We start from the raw sequence: 19,403 nt of genomic DNA on the forward strand, positions 1-19,403 counted from the left end.
GAAAATGACAATTTTAAACGTATTAATTTTCCTGCATGTAGTTATGATTTTTTCCAGAAGTCCGACAAAATCAAACCTATATAAGTAGGGTATCATTTTAATCGTATGGACTCACAGAATATAAAGGTGTCATTTTTACTGAAAAAATTTCCTGCGTAGAAACGGAAGCACCCAAAATTTACAAAATTGCTTTTTTTCTTCAATTCTGTTTTTTTTTGTTTCGCCATAGATTTTTGGGAACAATGACTGATGTCATTACAAAGTAGAATTGGTGGCGCAAAAAATTTGCTATCATATGGATTTTTAGGTGCAAAATTGAAAAAATTATGATTTTTTAAAGGTAAGGAGGTAAAAATTAAAGTGCAAAAACAGATTAATATGTTAACAGTTTTATTCAACAGAGCGGCCCTCCCAGCTTATGGAGGGCTATGGCCCCTAATGTACTCTGGATAGGTTATAGTCCCAGCAGTTGGACCTCTATGAATAAGAAAGTAATAGTATATCATAGAAATATGCCATCTCTTTTTCAGATCCTATTTAACCTCTTCAGGACGCAGGGCGTATGGATACGCTCTGCATTCCGAGTCCTTAAGGACGCAGGGCGTATCCATACGCCTGTGGGAATTCCGGTCCCCACCGCTAGCCGGTTGGGGACCGGAGCCGGATGCCTGCTGAAATCATTCAGCAGGCACCCTGGCACATCGCCCAGGGGGGTCCTGAGACCCCCCCCCCCCCCCCATGTCGGCAATCGGAGAAAATCGCATGTCAATTCAGACATGCGATTTTCTCCAATTCCGAGCTGATCGGGTCTCTGGTGACCCGATCACCCAGAAAATAGGGCTGATCGGAGTTGTCAGCAACAGCCCCGATCAGCCTAAAGGATTGGAGTGAGATTGCAAAGCTGCGATCTACTCCTATCCCCTGCCATTACTCAGAACGGAGTTCTGACCAATGGCAGCGCAGGACAGGGGGTTGCCATGGCAACCCCCCGTTCTGCCCGCCCCTGGATGTCGAGGGGCTCTGGGAAGAAGATGGAGGCCGTACCTGCAGGAGAAGATGCCCGGGGACCTGGGATCTTCGCTGGAGCCTGCAGGATCCTGATCAGGTAGGGAATCGACAGTGGGGGGGGGGGGGGGGGAGGAATTGAAAGTGAAAGTAAATCGATCTTTACTGTGGCAACCACTAGGGGGGCCAAACTGCAACTCCCAGCATGCCCAGAGAGCCAAAGGCTGTCTGGGCATGCTGGGAGTTGTAGTTTTGCAACATCTGGAGGGTCACAGTTTGGAGACCACTGTTACAGTGGTGCCCAAACAGTAGCCCTCCAGATGTTGCCAAACTACAACTCTCAGCATGCTTCGACTGCCCAGGCATGCTGGGAGTTGTAGTTCTGTAACATCTGTCCCTTCAGATTTAGCAATTTTCATGACATTTTTGAAAATTGCTGCTCTACTTTGAAGCCCTCTAATTTTTTCAAAAAGCAAAAGTATGTCCATTTTATGATGCCAACATAAAGTGGACATATTGTATTTGTGAATAAAAATAAAATTTATTTGGAATATCCATTTTCCTTACAAGCAGAGAGCTTCAAAGTTAGAAAAATGCTAAATTTTCCAAATTTTCATGAAATTTGGGGATTTTTCACCAAAAAAGGATGCAAGTAATGCCGAAAATTTACCACCAAAATAAAGTAGAATATGTCACGAAAAAACAATCTCAGAATCAGAATATTCGGTAAAAGCGTTTTCGCGTTATTAATTTGTAAAGTGACGGTGGTCAGAATTGCGAAAAAGGGCTCAGTCCTTAAGGTGAAAAAGGGCTGCGTCCTTAAGGGGTTAAGGTATGTTTCAGCATCAATTGCAGAGCAAAAAATCCACACCCTTTCAAGCATATTTTGTTGTAATATTGTAGATTTGCATTAACCCCTAAATGCAAAATCACATACAGCTCAGCTTTCTTCAAACCCATCTCCTTTCAGCAGCTGACAGCAGCCATCAATAGCCAGTTGGCATGAAGCAATGTCCGAGGCCATTGGATCGACTCCCTGTCATGCAATTACAGGGAACTCATCCATTGCCATGGCAGCCTAAGGCCTTTACCACTCTATGGCTGCAGGGACCGATCTACTGTTACAACCTGCCTTAACCCCGGTGAAAAACTTTTTTTTTTTTTTTTAAATCAACTGGTGCCAGAAAGTTAAACAGACTTGTAAATTACTTCTATTAAAAAATCTTAATCCTTTCTGTACTTATTAGCTGCTGAATACTACAGTGGAAATTCTTTTCCGTTTGAAACACAGAGCTGTCTGCTGACATCATGAGCACAGTGCTCTCTGCTGACCTCCGCTGTCCATTTTAGGAACTGTCCAGGGTAAAAGGAAATCCCCATAGCAAACATATGCTGTTCTGGACAGTTCATAAAATGGACAGAGATGTCAGTAGAGAGCACTGTGCTAGTGATGTCATCAGACAGTTCTGTGTTTCAAAAAGAAAAGAATTTCCTCTGTAGTATTCAGCAGCTAATAAGTACAGGAAGGATTAAGATTTTTTTAATAGAAGTAATTTACAAATCTGTTTAACTTTCTGGCACCAGTTGATTAAAAAAAAAAAAAAAAACTAAAAAAAAAAAAAAAAATTTCACTGGAGTACCCCTTTAATTCTTCAGTACATTATTATGGACAGTGATTTCTGTGCAATATTTTTTCTGGAGAGATAAAGAGTCTAATTGTAGTCCTAAACTTATAGACAAAGCAGACAAGATAGACACAGATCATAAGCAACTGTATGTCAGTCTTATACCTTTAAAAGTAGAGGCCATATGAATATGTAAGCTGTGTTCATATCACAGGACACCACAGTAACTGAATCAAGGCAAAATGTGATAGAAACCACTTTTATATGACATAACATATTTACATCCATTAGGGTAGACTGTCTAATACTCACCTCACTCCTATATCATGTACCATAGACTGTCATACTTCATAGTCCACTTCTTTGTTGGGCCCTGTCTGCATCCAACTGGTATCTGGGCAGCTGTCAGAATCCTAACCAACATATGTGGGTAATCCTAAAATAACTAATGGGAACCCAATGTACTCGCCTACATCCCACCAGCTGTCCCTTCCATGCCAAGTTATGGTCCAACTGTTGTGGCCTCTTTATCACCAAACATGCATGTTGTATAAATGTATAAGACTAGGTTCAGACTACGGAATTTCCAACAGAAATTCCGTTTTAAAATTTTCGTCAGAAATTCCGCTTGCTAAAAAGTACATGCGAGTCAATGGGATTTCGTGCACCTGTTCATACTTCGGATTTTTTCACTCGGAATTTGCGTGTCTAATTTCCGCTAGAAAATTTCCGCATGAAGAAAGGAGGTGCTCTTTCTTCAGATGGATTTCCTCAGCAGAATCCCATTGACTTCAATGGGACTCTCATTTCCCGGCGGATTTTTGTTCAAACGCGGAATGTAGGCAGATTGAAAGCGGATTACATGTGGATAATCCGTACGGATTTGAGTCCGAAATTTAAATATGATCAGCCCACTGGTTCTTGGACTAGCCCACATTGAAAAAATTGACTGACCTGGTTTGGGTCATGTGATCACATGGTCCAAAAGGGGCTGAACTTGGCTCTTAGCACTCCCACTGTTTTCTGCTTGTAATTGAAGCGGAAATTTAAGGCAGATTTGGTGGCGTCATTTCCTTGCGGAATAGCGGCGGATGACAAAATTACGCATTAAACTGAAAAATGCCTTTGGAGGCGGAAAATAGTGGCGGAAAATTTTGCAGGCAGACAGTCGGAAATTCCGTAGTCTGAACCTAGCCTAAGGGGTAAAGGCAGATAACAAAAGTCTCTGGCTTAGCTTATCCTCCTATACTTCTCATATACACCAGATATTATTGGAAGACAGTCAAGCTGTGCCTATACACATTACATTGCCATAACAATCATCTAATTTATCAGATACATTTTCTTTATCAGTTCTCATTTTTTTTAATTTTTATAAATCTTCATTTTTCATTTGTATTGTTTAACATACAAAGTTAACAGCAGGGTGTTGTACAAAGACACAAGGACTAGCAATGGAGAGTAACTGTAAAGTATGTCCAATACATGTTGAGCTACGGAACACACTTCTGGTGGTCAGAAACCTTTGTCTTGTTACTATTGATGCGGATTGTCGGCAGCTTTGTTACTGAGACAAATCTATGCTCCAAGCAATAACTTTTTGTTTTTTAAAAACAAGATTCTGTGCAGAGGGATTTGTTAATGTTAAGAAAATAAGGAAAATATGTATCTAGAATATACTGTAGCTCCAGTTTTAAAATAAATGTGTTCGGTATTTTAGCTTAAGCTTTCATTGCGTCCTTTTGTTTTGTACTCTAGCTGTTTCAGCATACGTCCTCATTCACAAGGGATCTAGTGAAGAATTACTGCATAGCCCTTCCCCCAACAGCAGGCAGGGTCTTACAATCAATTGTACCTTCAAAAGGAACATGATCGAATTTTTCCTGAACGTACATGAACATAAGGAGTAAACACATATCTGTGTGGTGGATAAAAGCATATCTAAATGTGTACATTGAGTTTGTCTACTTAATCTCTAGTTAGATGAAAAAAAAATGCATTTGTTACTACTTGCATGATCTCTTTGGCTTAAAATTACATTTAGAGATGCTAGGAGGCTGCCTGTCCTTTTTTAATTATTAATCTATATGGGATTTGTTGTACGCTTGTTGCCAGGGGCCAAGGTAAACTGTTTACATGAGGTCTGCACTCCAATGATAAAACCACTTGTACAACTGTATCTCCTGAATGTAAAGGAAGTATATACTGTGGCAATAATTCAGTGTAAATCAGTCACATGGTGTAAAATTATTATTTTTTTTAATGGAATGCACTACTTGAATTGTTTTTATGCAAGGTCTATGTCCATCAAGTGACAGTGATTTGCTGATTATTATTATTATTTTTGGCACTTATGAAGTTTTGTGGTCATGATTTTTATTAAACTATGTAACTCTTTGTATCTCATGGATAATTGTATTTGAATAATATCAAAGCAGGTAAAATAACGCTAACTTATAGGGACATTGGGGGAGCTTTATCAAAACCTGTGCAGAGGAAAAGTTGCTCATAGCAATTGCCCTTAGTTTAAATGGGCACTCTCATTAAAACTAATGTTTTTCATTGCACTCCGTATGGTAAATAAAAAATCTTTCTAATGTATTTTGTTTAAAACAAACTATGTATTTCTATGTTTTATTTGTGTTGAAAAAAGCTACCACTAGGTGTCTCCCTACTTATCCAGGGCACATTTTGGACTTTGGACTCCTGCTGGCCTGGCAGAAGTCCAAAATCAGGAAATTCAGTCTGGAGTGTTCAGGGGGGCATGTGCAGCCTTATCCAATCAGAGCTCATCTCACTCACTGAACTGCTCTGGGCTGTGTGTTTCACAGTGAGGGAGGAAGTTCTCCCCTGTATGGCTTCAGATGATGTCACGCCTGATGGGTAATGCCCCTTTCCAGTCTGTGAATCTGACTGATACTGAGCAGAAAATTCAGAGCAATATCAAGGTAGAAAACTAAAAAATTATAAAAATAAAGGCAGGGAGTGGTTTATCATGATCGGGGCAGTGAACTGGGAGGATTATAAATTTTAACAAGATCATGAGAGGTACTCTTTAAGGCCCAGTGTCCAAAATAAAACCTTTTAGGATTATTTTAGATAGTAAAATAAATAGAAAAAATATCACCAAAAATTCTTAAAAAAATATGTTTAACATATACTTTGATTTAAACTATAGCCTGATGTCACATTCCCTTCAAGTCCTCCTACTATGCAGCTTCATATAATCAGTTTTTCACTACAAGGGTATGTTCACACATAGTGTATATGCTGAGGATTTCACATAAGAAAATCTGCAGCCTGCATTGAGAAAGTTTCTCTGCATAAAATCTACACCCAATGCTGTGGAATTGATGCTGAGGATTTATTGGGGATTTCATGCTGCATATTTTTTTGCTGCGTCCAATGATGACTTAAAATGTAGTCTCAAATTCTTACGCTATATCTTGCAGTCAGAGGCAGAGTGTGAACGGACGGAGCAAGATGCTTTGAAATATGCTGTCGAAATGAAAGCTGAATACTGGTCTGTCTCAGCAAAAACAGGTAAAAATGTTTCCACATTATATGCAGTGTTCATACAATTGTAGCATATTTATGAAAGTCATGCAGACCCAGTACACAGTTTTGATTTGCATTTTTTTGCCCAGGTGAAAATGTAAAAGATTTCTTTTTCCGAGTGGCAGCTATCGCCTTTGAACAGTCCATGAAAAAGGAGCTGGAGAAGAATAAGCACAGTACAACTCAGATCGGAGGTGGCAATCTCATACGTACGTACTTTGAATAATTTGGAACAGTGAAAGGCAGGCTATCTACTCCAGAGCAACCTTCTTTTTGTACCAAGTTGATGAAGCCACCAACCAAAATCTAGGTGGACCTTGTTTACAGCCTAAAAGCAAAGAAGCTGAGGATATGACATAGCGCCCATCATCAGCTCTGTTACCTCTGAACAAGGTCCACAGCAGATCTAGACATTGGCCAGTGGCATCATTACCTTTCCTCTGTATAGAGCACATATCCTTCTGAGTTTCCAAAGACTCCCATACTGGCACACATTGTTTTTTCTGCTGGAAAAACTTTGCAGCCAGATGTTTGCAGGGAGTCAATAGGGAAACGCTAAACACCAAGCCAGTTTTTTTTTTTTTTTTAGATGTATTTGTCTTTTTTCTACAAGCAATACCCCTCGAACCCACTCAATCCCATGCCGGGCACCAAAAAAAAAAAGAATGGGGACCCCCATGATCGGACATCTTATCTCCTATTCTTTGGATAGGGGATAAGATGTCTAAGGCAAGAATACCCCTTTAATTCCCCACATTTTCTGAAACCTTTTCCTACCTCTTTTAGATTTTTTGGCGAGTGCCTATTCATATTTTTTTTACCTTCTCTATTAGCCCCTTCCATTTCTCAATATCTGGAGCTCTTGAATTAAACCAGTTTCTCACTATAATCACCTTGGCATAGGACAGGGGTACTCAACTATTCTTATTGAGGGTCCGCTTATCCAGATCTGCCTTCTGTAAAGGTCCGAGCAAAGCATTGAGGCCTGATTACCACCTAGTGGCCGCAGTGCCATGAAGGAAATAAGTAAAATACTGCCACGCTCTGTACCCCTGAATATAATACTGTCACATGCTGTACCCCTGAATATAATACTGCCACATGCTGTACCCCTGAATATAATACTGCCACAAACTGTACCCCTGAATATAATACTGCCACACACTGTACCCCTGAATATAATACTGCCACACACTGTACCCCTGAATATAATACTGCCACACACTGTACCCCTGAATATAATACTGCCACATGCTGTACCCCTGAATATATTACTGCCACACACTGTACCCCTGAATATAATATTGCTACAAACTATACCCCTGAATATATTACTGAAGCACGCTATGCCCCTGAATATATATTACTGCCGCACACTGTACCCCTGAATATATTACTGCAACATGCTGTGCCCTTGAATATATTACTGCCGCATGCTGTACCCCTGAATATATTACTGCCACACGCTGTACCTCCTGAATATAATACTGCCACATACCACACCCATGAATATATTACTGAAGCACGCTGTGCCCCTGAATATATTACTGCAGTATGCTGTGCCCCCATATATATTACTGCCGCATGCTGTGCCCCTGAATATATTACTGCAGCATGCTGTGCCCCCATATATATTACTGCCGCATGCTGTGCCCCTGAATATATTACTGCAGCATGCTGTGCCCCTAAATATATTACTGCCACACGCTGTGCTCCAGGTGTATTACTGCCACACGCTGTGCACCTGGTATATTTCTGCCACTTGGTATGTCCCTGGTATAGTACTGCCACACACTATATCCCTGGTATAGTACTGCCACACACTATATCCCTGGTATAGTACTGCCACACACTATATCCCTGGCATAGTACTGCCACACGCTATATCCTTGGTATAGTTCTGCCACACGCTATATCCCTGGTATAGTACGGCCTAATGCTATGTCCCTGGTATAGTACTGCCACATGCTATGTCCCTGGTATATTACTGCCACACAATATGCCCCCAAATATAATTTTAACAAACCCTGTGCCATGTACCGACTAATTGTACCATAAAACAATGAATGATGCCACCGTGCCCCCAGAATAAATTATGCCACTGTGCCCCCAGAATAAATGATGTCACCGTGCCCCCAGAATATATGAAGTCTCTGAGCCCTCAGAATATATGAAGCCACTGTGCCCTCAGAATAAATTATACCACCGTGCCCCCAGAATAAATGAAGTCACTGTACCACCACGTAAACTTTGTCACTGTGACTCTTCAGCTGCTGCAAACTACAACTCCCATCATGCACAGAGGGACGGTCAAGATGGGAGTTGTAGTTTTGTAACAACTGGAGAGTCACAGGTGGGGGATTGACTGCTCACCTGACAGCGTAGGCTCCCCGTCCAGGTCCTGCGCTACTCTGGCCTCTTCTAGTAAGGCCTGGCCAGAGCAGATGATACAGGCAGTGCTAATCGCGCCGCCTGCATCACAGGAAAAGCGCCTGGCAAGGAGCACAGTGTTCCCTTGCTCCGGCCGTGGCTATTCATTTGTATTACATGACATGTCTATTAAGACACCGATACAAATGAATGAGCGGCGGGTGGTCCGCATGACTGGCGGCCGCAGTCCGGATCTGGACTGTGGTCCGCCAGTTGAGTATCCCTGGCATAGAAGATAAGTCTAATAATACATTGTTTCCTCTTTCTGACTCTTTCTTACATTATTTCTCAAAGTCAGCCAAAAGAAGAGAAGGACACTCCCATAACATGTGACACATATCAGCTTCCATCTGACCGCACCTTGGACAACCAGAAATTAGACCTAACACCCATTTTGTTGAGTAACTTTGGGGTGTGATATAACCTATGTAAAATGTTTAATTGCATTAATTATTCATCTCATTAATAGATGATTCTTTTAAGTTATTACACAATTTTTCCCAAGATTCCACTGGGAGACCCCCCACACTCCTTTTCCCATCTAAGCCTTATTTTTTCCTGAAATCCTCTAGTGGTGAGTTCCCGAAGCAACTTATATATTTTCCCAAGTGTCTTTGACTGTGCAAATTAAACTATTATTTATCCCACACTTTTTCCTAACTCTATCCCATTCCCTTTCATATAATTTCAAAAATGAGAAAAATCTATTATCTACATTATCCTTCTGCTCTACCTGCAACCATTTAAATATATTGCTCCATTTCTTCCCCCAAGTGTTCATGACATAGTTCAACACCCCCATTGGACTTCCAGGCTCTAATATTGTCCAATTAGCAATGAAATATAATTTAAAGTCTGGGAGACCTATTCCACCCTTGGCTTCCTGGTGAGTTAGAGATTCATATATTATTCTTGTTTTTTCCCTCCCCATATAAGGGCATTAAACTCTCAAAAACACTCAAAAGCTATCAAGAACTTTTCTGGAATCCATACCGGCGAAGAGTACAGTATATAGAGCATCTGTGGCAAAACCACCATTATAATTAATCCTACTCTATCACCAAACTCTTAAACACCAAACCCTGTTTAGTAATGATCTCTGTCTATGAAATGGCTTCCACTACCAAGCCTGAAAATAAAAAACATGATTACAAAAAACACTCCCCCACCATCTCTTGGAAACCATTTTATTAACATTAAAAAAACACAGGTCATCTACGTACGGTAGTTCAATCTGACATAGTCTCTCTCATACACGTCTGAAACATCTGAAACAAGATGAAGAGAAAAACACAAACATTTTTTAGTACATTTAGGGTGCTCTACCTGGGTAGAGCAACCATAAAGCAATGTGTTCCCAAACAGGGAGCCATCAGGTGTTGCTAAACTACAACCCCCATCATTCCTAGACAGCCTTTGGCTGTCTGGTAATAATGGAGCTGTAGTTTAGCTACAGCTGGAGGCACACTGTTTGGGAAGACACTGCCAGAAAGGTTCTGTTTACATTATACATTTTTACCTTGTCTTTTTTAAACCAAAATGTATGCTAAAAACAAACAATGTAAATAGAGCCATACTTACAACCTTGGCTCAAGGATTTAGCTCTAGCAGGAGCCAGGGTGGTAAGTGATCTTCTGTCTACAGTATATACAGCCATCTATAGATGACTATATATACTGTTTACCCCCAAGGAGTTGACTAACGCTACTCAGCAGCACTAGTTAACTCTTTCCTTGTTGGGCTTGATGGGCAGGAGGTATAAACTGTGGGGGGAAATTCATCAATAATGGTTGGCATGTGTTCCTTTTTACCCCTTTTTTTCTGGCATAGGTTTTGTTTGGCTACGTTTAAATTCATCATAAGGCGCACGCCCTTTGATGAATCTGGTGTCCTTCTCATCCCTGCATCTACTTATTTATATATATATATATATATTTTTTTTTTTTTCTCGACTAGTCTTTTGTCTATTCTTTCTAAACGTGCGACTGTCGCTTAGGATCAATTGCATATGCGACAGTCGCCTGGCTCTCTCCACCCCCGTGTGACTAATGGTGCGTTTGTCGCATGTACTTTGTATCTATTTTATTGCATATGCCAGATCTTGCAAAACTACAAATCCCAGCATGCCCAGACAGCAAACGGCTGTCTGGGCATGCTGGGATTTATAGTTTAGCAAAATCTGGAAGGCCACAGTTGGGAGATCACTGTATAGTGATCTCCAAACTATGACCGACATGATCGCTGCTGCTGCCGGACTCACATCACCGCTGCCACCACCACTACTACAGGACTCACACGACAGCCGCCACCGCTGCCGGACCCTCCTCGCCCCGCGCCAACAGGTTAATAGGTCAAATAGCGAAAATTTAGAAAGTAGCTGTGGACAGCGTTTTTTATACTCCAGAAAAGACCTGGTGTAAGATTGCGTATAATTAATGTAGGATGGGACGTAACATGCAACCTATGTAGTTTGTCGCACGTCATGAATTTGTGACCACTGCAAGGGCTATATTAAAACATTTGTCGCACGCAGGGACAAGCGACAAAACATGAGACAAATATAGACTAAATAAAAGGTATGCCCTGTATGCCTCCAGCCCAGCATACTGGCCAAAGCATTTCCTATTATTTCCTATTATGTGCACCCTGGTTGGGAAGCACTAAGCCATCAGGCCACTAGTATGGTAGATAGACTGGCCAAAGCATTTCCTATTATTTCCAGCTGTATAGCTGCAAGCACAGCTCAGTCCTACTAGGAAGGGTACTCCTGTCAGTATAGTGACATGCATCACTCCTTACCTCTTTACTCTGTGTGCGCTGGGTGCCCTGCATATGACCCACAGAGTGTTAGTGAAAAACTACCTTAGGGCATGTTCACTGCTGCTGATCTGCTGATCATGATCTGCTGCATATTTTTGCTGCATATTTTGTGCAGCTGTTTTTGCTACCCATTGAAGTTGCACAAAATATTCAGCAAAAATAGGCAGCAGATCCTGTATATGTGAATGTACCCTTAGGGTACAAAATTGAAAAACACCAGAAGAAAAAACACAGGAAAAAGCAGTGGCTCTTTTTCTTAGGTGAAAACAAACCTGATGCAAACCCACTCTGAGTGCTGAATATACATTACCAAAATGCTACCTTACTTTGCAACTTGGAGAGTGGTGTAGTTTTCTTCTATTATTGTAGTGTTTCCCAACCAGGATGCCTCCAGCTGTTGCCAAACTACAACTTCCAGCATGCCCGGACAGCCAAAGGCTGTCTGGGCATGCTGGGAGTTGTAGTTTGGCAACACCTGGAGGCACCCTGGTTGGGAAGCACTAAGCCATCAGGCCACTAGTATGGTAGATAGACTGGCCAAATCATTTCCCATTATTCAGGAAACTAAGGAACATGTTTTATGATCCATTTTTGGCTGCCTAAAGTGCTGTGAAAAAGTAATAATCCACCTTTCCCCCGTGCTTATTTGTTTTGTAAGGGTATGTTCACACATACAAGATCCTGCGCAGATTTGATGCGCAGGATTTGTAACTGCCGATTAGAAGCTGTGCTCAGTCATTTAGTTTACATTAAAATCTGCTGCAGAAAATCCTGCGTATCAAATCTGCATACGTGTGAACGTACCCTTAAACATATTGAGATGTGATTTCCAGTTAGAATACTCTTCATGTGGTATAGAACTATATAAGAAGATCACATTGCTGAGGTCTATGACCTCAGACCTCCACTGCTTTCATTTCTCTTTATTAGAAATCTGACACATCATTCTAAGCAAACTGCCATTGACTTAAATGGTCTTTTACTTAATATGTTGTGTCATATTTCACTAGCAAAGATCTCAGTGCCTGAGGGGCTTAAGCTCTTGACAGAGCCCTTCAACTCTGGAAATTCAAGGTGGTCAGAGATCACAGACTTCACTTATCTGATTATGTATCTATGACAAATGAGAAGAATTGGAACAATAGGCTGACTAGATTTTTTTCTTTAGACAATGGAAGCCTAAATAAACACAAAACACAATTTTTTTACTTTATGATATACTACTGTACTAGATTAAGAGGTATTTCAGATTAACTGCATTTATTGTTATGGTACTAAGGCTTCTATGAAAATATAAAAAATAAAAAACACATGCTTATTTACCTCACCAGATTATACCTGTGTGAACCGTACCCTTAGTTCCCACAAACTGCAGAAACATGTGCAGGAGGTTGTACAGAGGCACATAACATTCCCTGTAGTTCATTACTACTGAGCCCAAAATACTCCACTAAGTGGTGCTCCTTACAGTGCCATATTGTGGGGTTGTTCTGCCATAAAAGCAGGAATAGCCACAATATATGGCATTTGAAAGAACATGCCACTATCCTTTTTTCTGTTGAGTTCAAATGAAGAAAAACACGGATACTTATACACTGAGAAATAGTACCATATTAAAAAAATGTGTGTATATATATATATATATATATATATATATATATATATATATATATATTTTTTTTTTTAAGTGTCACCACGTGCCGTTAATATATTACTTACTGAAGGATCATTTATAGATGCTTTCTGTCGAATGCCATCATGTCTAATAACATAAAGTGTTCACACTAAGCTTTGTTTATATGGTAAGATAATAAAAAATAACTTTATAACCCTTGTGCGAATGACAGGGGTAAGACTTGTCTATGTTCAGGTAGATAAGTTCATACATCCAACTTGTATTTCGAGTTTACAACAGCTTTAGTTAGAATTAAAAAAAAGTACCCAAAAGTTAGTTAAATGCAAGTGCTTTTTATGATATAATGGATTTTACAGATAGTTTGATGGTGGTTCAGTGTTAGTTTGCTTTTCTTAAATCCTGTAAGGCCCAATGTGAATTTAGGGCATTAAACTACCAGCATGTCTTTATGCAGCAGGGGTTTACTGCCTCAAAGCTGCATACATTAATTCCACCCAGTCCCATATTTATTAACATTTACTTTGATGGATGATGCCCTTCCAACACCTTTAGGCACATGCGCAGTGCATCAGCAAAGTCGAACAGTATACCTTGCTTCATGGGTAATAAAGCGAGGCGTGCTTTCCTTAGCTACTTTGCACACTTTATATATATTCAAAGCCACTAGAGATGGACTGAACTCCTGTAAAGTAAATGATAATAAACCTAAGAACATAAGAATGGGTGGAAGTAATGTAGGCAGCTTTGAGGCACCAGTAGCGGGGATGTTCAGCCTCAGCCAGTGATTGGCAGAGCATGCCGCCACTTCCAAGACCAGTTTGTCTGGAAAGGTGGAGGCCAAAGTGTTCTGAGGTAAGAGTCAAGCTCCATTTGCTTGGGCTCCCTGTGGATAGGGGATCAGTTTTATTCCCCAGACAACCCCTTTAAGTGAATTAAGAATTTGTAAACACTTATCTTCAAAAAGGCTATGGCATTTGGTTTTACAAGATGCATTGAAATAAAAATATGCTGCAGATTTGCTGCAGAAATCAAATGGTATTTCCATAATATGTGTAGGGATTTTTACAAACCCCATTCAAAACATTGAAGCAGTTACTGACATTTCTGTACTAATCTGCTATGCGGAAAAAAAAAAAAAACACGCCTGAATGCAGTAGATTGTCCTGCTGCCTTATCTTATCCATACAAAGAATTGAGGCCAGAATTGAAATAGATTAATTAGATAGATAGACAGACAGACAGATATAATTGAAAGAGGTTTTCTAGGAAAACTAAGAGTTTACTACTATATGTCCCCCTGTGCTGTAAAAAAAATAAAATAAAAAAAAAATAATATAATGCATACTTACCTCCCCCCGGCACTGAAGCTCTCAGATCTTTTGGTCACCGCTTCTGTGTTGTTCTTGCGCTTCATGCTCAGCCATTGTTTTTAAGAATAGATCAAAATGTATTCATGAGCCAATGTCTTTTCTATTTCAGAACTTGAGGGGAATCTCTCTGAGAGAAAGGATAATGATCGCCAGCATAATCTGAATTGCTGCTAACCACATCTGTCCTACTGTACTTATGTCATTGGTTTACTTGAGGCTTTCACTTCACTCAGGTATCATACAATCCATACTGGTCGCTGTGACATTACAGCCATTCAGTGCATCAGGACTGCATACCACCCTCCAGCTGTATTATGTATCAAGTGCCACTTCACCTACAGCCTTACATTTTAAACTGTATGATATTAGTAAAAACAGTGCAACTGCACAAAAAAGGACTTCAGTATAAGAATTGAGCGTGTAAACCATGATGTAGCTATATGTAGAGAAATATGTATACATCATATGGAAATAAAAGAAAAGTTATCATCTTCCAACTTTTCCAAGAAAGCAATTAGCAATAAAATCCAGACTTATAATTACAATAATAACTCCATACAGACTAATAATAAAAATGTAATTAGGCCTACAGACAAGGGGGGGGGGGCGGCATTGTTATAATGAATTAGGATAGCTATCATTAAGAGTCCTTCCGACTTTTGGGAGACGAACAAACATATAAATGCGTAACTAGTGACCCTACGCCTCTGTACAAAAAATAACTAGCTAATCTGGTGCAGGATGGTCGTACAAAAGGTATCCTTAATAAGAAGAAGGGAGAATTTATTCTGGTGAAAAATCCCAAAATACCAATTTTCTATCATATTCCAAACGCCCATAAATCCCTGGAGAACTTCATTGTTGGAATGCCTCAAAGCCAACCTGTCCTGCTATGTAGATATGCAATTGCAGACATGCATACAAAATTTCCCTGCTTACCTTAAAGACACATATGTTACAAATATTTGGTGGTTTTGCATGGAAGGACAGCTATTTATAAGGTACACTCATTTTGAGGTACACTCATGAATTTTTTCTAGGTGCTAGTGGCACCATCCCGGTGGTAAAAAAAACAACAACATTCATCGGGGAATGTATCACACTTTTAAGTGTCTTGTCCTCTGGAGGCAATTTATTGACTATATTATTTTTATTTGGGAGGGTAAGGAAGTTGGGTTAAAAAAAAAAATGTATTGATATTAGTAAATACAATTTTTATCTTCAGTTTACCCCAAAGAAAATTTCACATTCACTTTTTAGGTTTAACCATTTTCATAGGGGACAATAAACTACTTACCATATCACAAACCCACTGACAACAATAGCTTCATACACATGACAAGCTGTTACTTATCTGGCTTGAGAAAACACCACAGAGTCAATTCCTCTGTCTCCAAAGGGATTGCGCAGAAGTAGAGGATTTTTAAAGGAAACTAGGATGAGATTTTACGTGGCAGTGCGTTATATATGACAAAATCTTTTTCCTCACCATCCCTGGAGGACGCTCCTGCCTGCAGGGATGGTGAGGATATAAAGTTAGAAATTTTCCTCTGCTAGCCCCAAAAATATTCTCCTGAGTGGGGAGCTATACTATCGGACAACTCCTGGACAGTCTGTGGTGCAACTTGGCATTGGTGGATGGAGCGAGACATGATGTCCCAAATGTGCTCAATCGGATTCAGGTCTGGGGAACGGGCGGGCCAGTCCATAGCATCAATGCCTTCCTCTTGCAGGAACTGCTGACACTGCAGCCACATGAGGTCTAGTATTGTCTTGCATTAGGAGGAACCCAGGGCCAACCGCACCAGCATATGGTCTCACAAGGGGTCTGAGGATTTCATCTCGGTACCTAATGGCAGTCAAGCTACCTCTGGCAAGCACATGGAGGGCTGTGCGGCCCCCCAAAGAAATGCCACCCCACACCATTACTGACCCACCACCAAACCGGTCATGCTGAAGGATATTGCAGTAAGCAGAACGTTCTCCACAGCATCTCCAGACTCTGTCATGTCTGTCCAACGTGAGCCTGCTTTCTTCTGTGAAGAGCACAGGGCGCCAGTGGCGAATTTGCCAATCTTGGTGTTCTCTGGCAAATCCAAACGTCCTGCACAGTATTTGGCTGTAAGCACAACCCCCAACTGTGGATGTAAGGCCCTCATGCCACCCTAATGGAGTCTGTTTCTGACCGTTTGAGTGGACACATGCACATTTATAGCCTGCTGGAGGTCATTTTGCAGGGCTCTGGCAGTGCTCCTCTTTGCGCAAAGATGGAGGTAGCGGTCCTACTTTTGGGTTGTTGCCCTCCTACGGCCTCCTCCACGTCTCCTGATGTACTGACCTGTCTCCTGGTAGCGCCTCCATGCTCGCGACACTACGCTGACAGACACAGCAAACCTTCTTGCCACAGCTCGCACGGATGTGCCATCCTGGATGAGCTGCACTACCTGAGCCACTTGTGTGGGTTGTAGACTCAGTCTCATGCTACCAATAGAGTGAAAGTACTGCCAGCATTCAAGTGACCAAAACATCAGCCAGGAAGCATAGGAACTGAGAAGTGGTCTGTGATCACCACCTGCAGAACAACTCCTTTATTGAGGGTGTCTTGCTAATTGCCTATAATTTCCACCTGTTGTCTGTTCCATTTGCACAACAGCATGTGAAATTGATTGTCAATCAGTGTTGCTTCCTGAGTGGACAGTGTGATTTCACAGAAGTGTGATTGACTCAGAGTTACATTGAGTTGTTTAAGTGTTCACTTTATTTTTTTGAGCAGTGTACATTATGATGCAGACCTGTGTGTTGAACTAAGAGTTCAGTTAAAATTCCAGCCAATTAAGTGTATAAGTAAAAACTCAATTTATATCCTGTTATTGAACTTAGGCACATATTCACACCTGTGGCTTTTTTTCCATGCAGCACATTTAGTATAAAAATTTACCACTCTTAGTCCATCCTTGCATAAAGATGAATTTATTATAATTTCTTAAACAATAGTAGGCTTGCTGTATACACATATAAAATAATATAAATAGGTATAATTATGAATAAATGCATGGAGACCTCCACCCATTGGACTGAACCTGCAGCTGCATAAATGGGCAGTCAGATCCAAAAAATTTTTATATGTTGTTACTGATCAAAATAAAGACATTTTGTAATATGGCTGTTTAACGTTTTTTGAATATTTAATAAAGAAAATGACTCCTAAAAAACCATGCCTACTGGGGCACTAACCAGTCCTGCAGCAGCATCAGGCTTGTCCATGAGTCATGGACAAGAGATGACTCATGGACAAGGCTGAATGAACAGACACACCAATCACCTCCCACCACCACAAGGGAGGAAACGCCCCATTCCTCTTAGAGAATTTCTTACACTGAGCTAATGAAAAGAGGTATTTTTATTATTAAAAAAAAAAAAAAAGGCATAAAAATGGTCAGGATCAGGTACTGAGTAACACATTATTATTATAATTTTTTTGTGGGATCTGACAGATATGCTTTAAAGGGGTATTCTGCCCTCAGACATCTTATCCCCTATCCAAAGGATAGGTGATAAGATGTCTGATCACTGGGGTCCTGCTGCTGGGACCCCCTGTGATCTCCGTGCAGCACCCGACATTCTGTGCCAGGTGCTGCTCCAGTCTCGGACGGAGACGTGACGTCATGCAACGCTCCTTTGTGACGTCACGTTCCCACGATCAGACATCTTATCCCCTATCCTTTGGATAGGGGATGAGATGTCTAAGGGCAGAGTACCCCTTTAAGATCTCTTATATAACCCATGCACTATCCCTGAGGAAGGATAGCGTTTACTATTGGAAATGTACAGAAGTGTTTTTGAACTTGCAGTGACCCTTCTTGCAGTTGAGTAACTCAGCTTCCTGGTTAGTGAACTGGTGTGTTTGTATCGCTACCATCTGGAGCCCTCCCTCACCAATTACTGAAACTACAGTTGTCTTCTGGATATTGGCCCAGATTTATCAAACTGTGTGAGAGAAAATATAGAGTGATTTTCCCCCAGCAACCAATCACAGCTCAGGTAACTAGTTGAGGTAAAGTGAAAGCTGAGCTGTGATTGGTTCATGTGGGAAAATCCCTCTATTTTTTCTCTCACACAGCTTGATAAATCTGGGCCATTGTGCATATATACAGTTTAGACTACAATGTAGTTATATGATTTTTAGGCTAACAGTTTGCTTTGGTTGATGTGTATACATATTTGTCTACATATAGCTACATTATGTGTGATGTACACACTCAATTCTTATACTAAAGTCCTTTTTTGTGTAGTTGTATTGTATTTACCAGCATACTTTATTTTAAATGGTTGGCAGGATTGTTGTTTTTTTAGGCATTTTGTACAATAGTATTAGGGCCAGTTTACATCTCTTTTAAACTGTATGCTAAATTTTTATGGAGATCAGATATTTAAGAGTTAACCGATAATGTTGCTTTACATGTACAGTATGTGAAGTTGCCAAAGGCATGCTCTTAGATTTGGGGTATGAGAATTCTCTGTATACATATGAATCATGAAATTGGGAACCTCCAAGCCTGTTTTTTTTCCAGTTTGTGTTTTATTTTGTCTTTCTCACTGCCATCTTTTTGTTCCATTTACTTCAGATAATAATAGGATAGCAATGCATCATTGTAAAAGTTCTTAATGCTTTATCACATTGGGCCTCATTTATTAAAGGGTACTCCGGTGAAAACCTTTTTTTCTTTTAAATCAACTGGTGGCAGAAAGTTAAACATATTTGTAAATTACTTCTATTAAAAAATCTTAATCCTTCCTGTACTTATTAGCTGCTGAATACTACAGAGGAAATTCTTTTCTTTTTGGAATGCTCTCTGATGACATCATGAGCACAGTTCTCTCTGCTGACGTTATTATAATAATAATAACACTTTATTTGTTGTTGTCCTTAGTGGGATTTGAACCCCAGCCCCTAGCACT

General features: G+C 40.4%; 1 protein-coding gene across 1 annotated transcript in view; it reads left to right on the forward strand.

The window, feature by feature from the left end:
- The window catches only part of RAB36 (RAB36, member RAS oncogene family), a 54,970-nt gene extending 35,798 nt beyond the window's left edge, over positions 1-19,172 (forward strand). The window contains exons 8-10 of the mRNA XM_056530817.1: positions 6,083-6,173; positions 6,278-6,397; positions 14,554-19,172. Of these exons, the coding sequence (XP_056386792.1) occupies positions 6,083-6,173; positions 6,278-6,397; positions 14,554-14,618 (276 nt within the window). The 3' untranslated portion in view covers positions 14,619-19,172. The remainder of the gene's footprint in view (positions 1-6,082; positions 6,174-6,277; positions 6,398-14,553) is intronic.
- The last annotated feature ends 231 nt before the right edge of the window (positions 19,173-19,403 follow it).

The sequence above is a fragment of the Hyla sarda genome, chromosome 1, assembly GCF_029499605.1.
Source record: "Hyla sarda isolate aHylSar1 chromosome 1, aHylSar1.hap1, whole genome shotgun sequence".
Lineage (NCBI taxonomy): Eukaryota > Metazoa > Chordata > Amphibia > Anura > Hylidae > Hyla > Hyla sarda.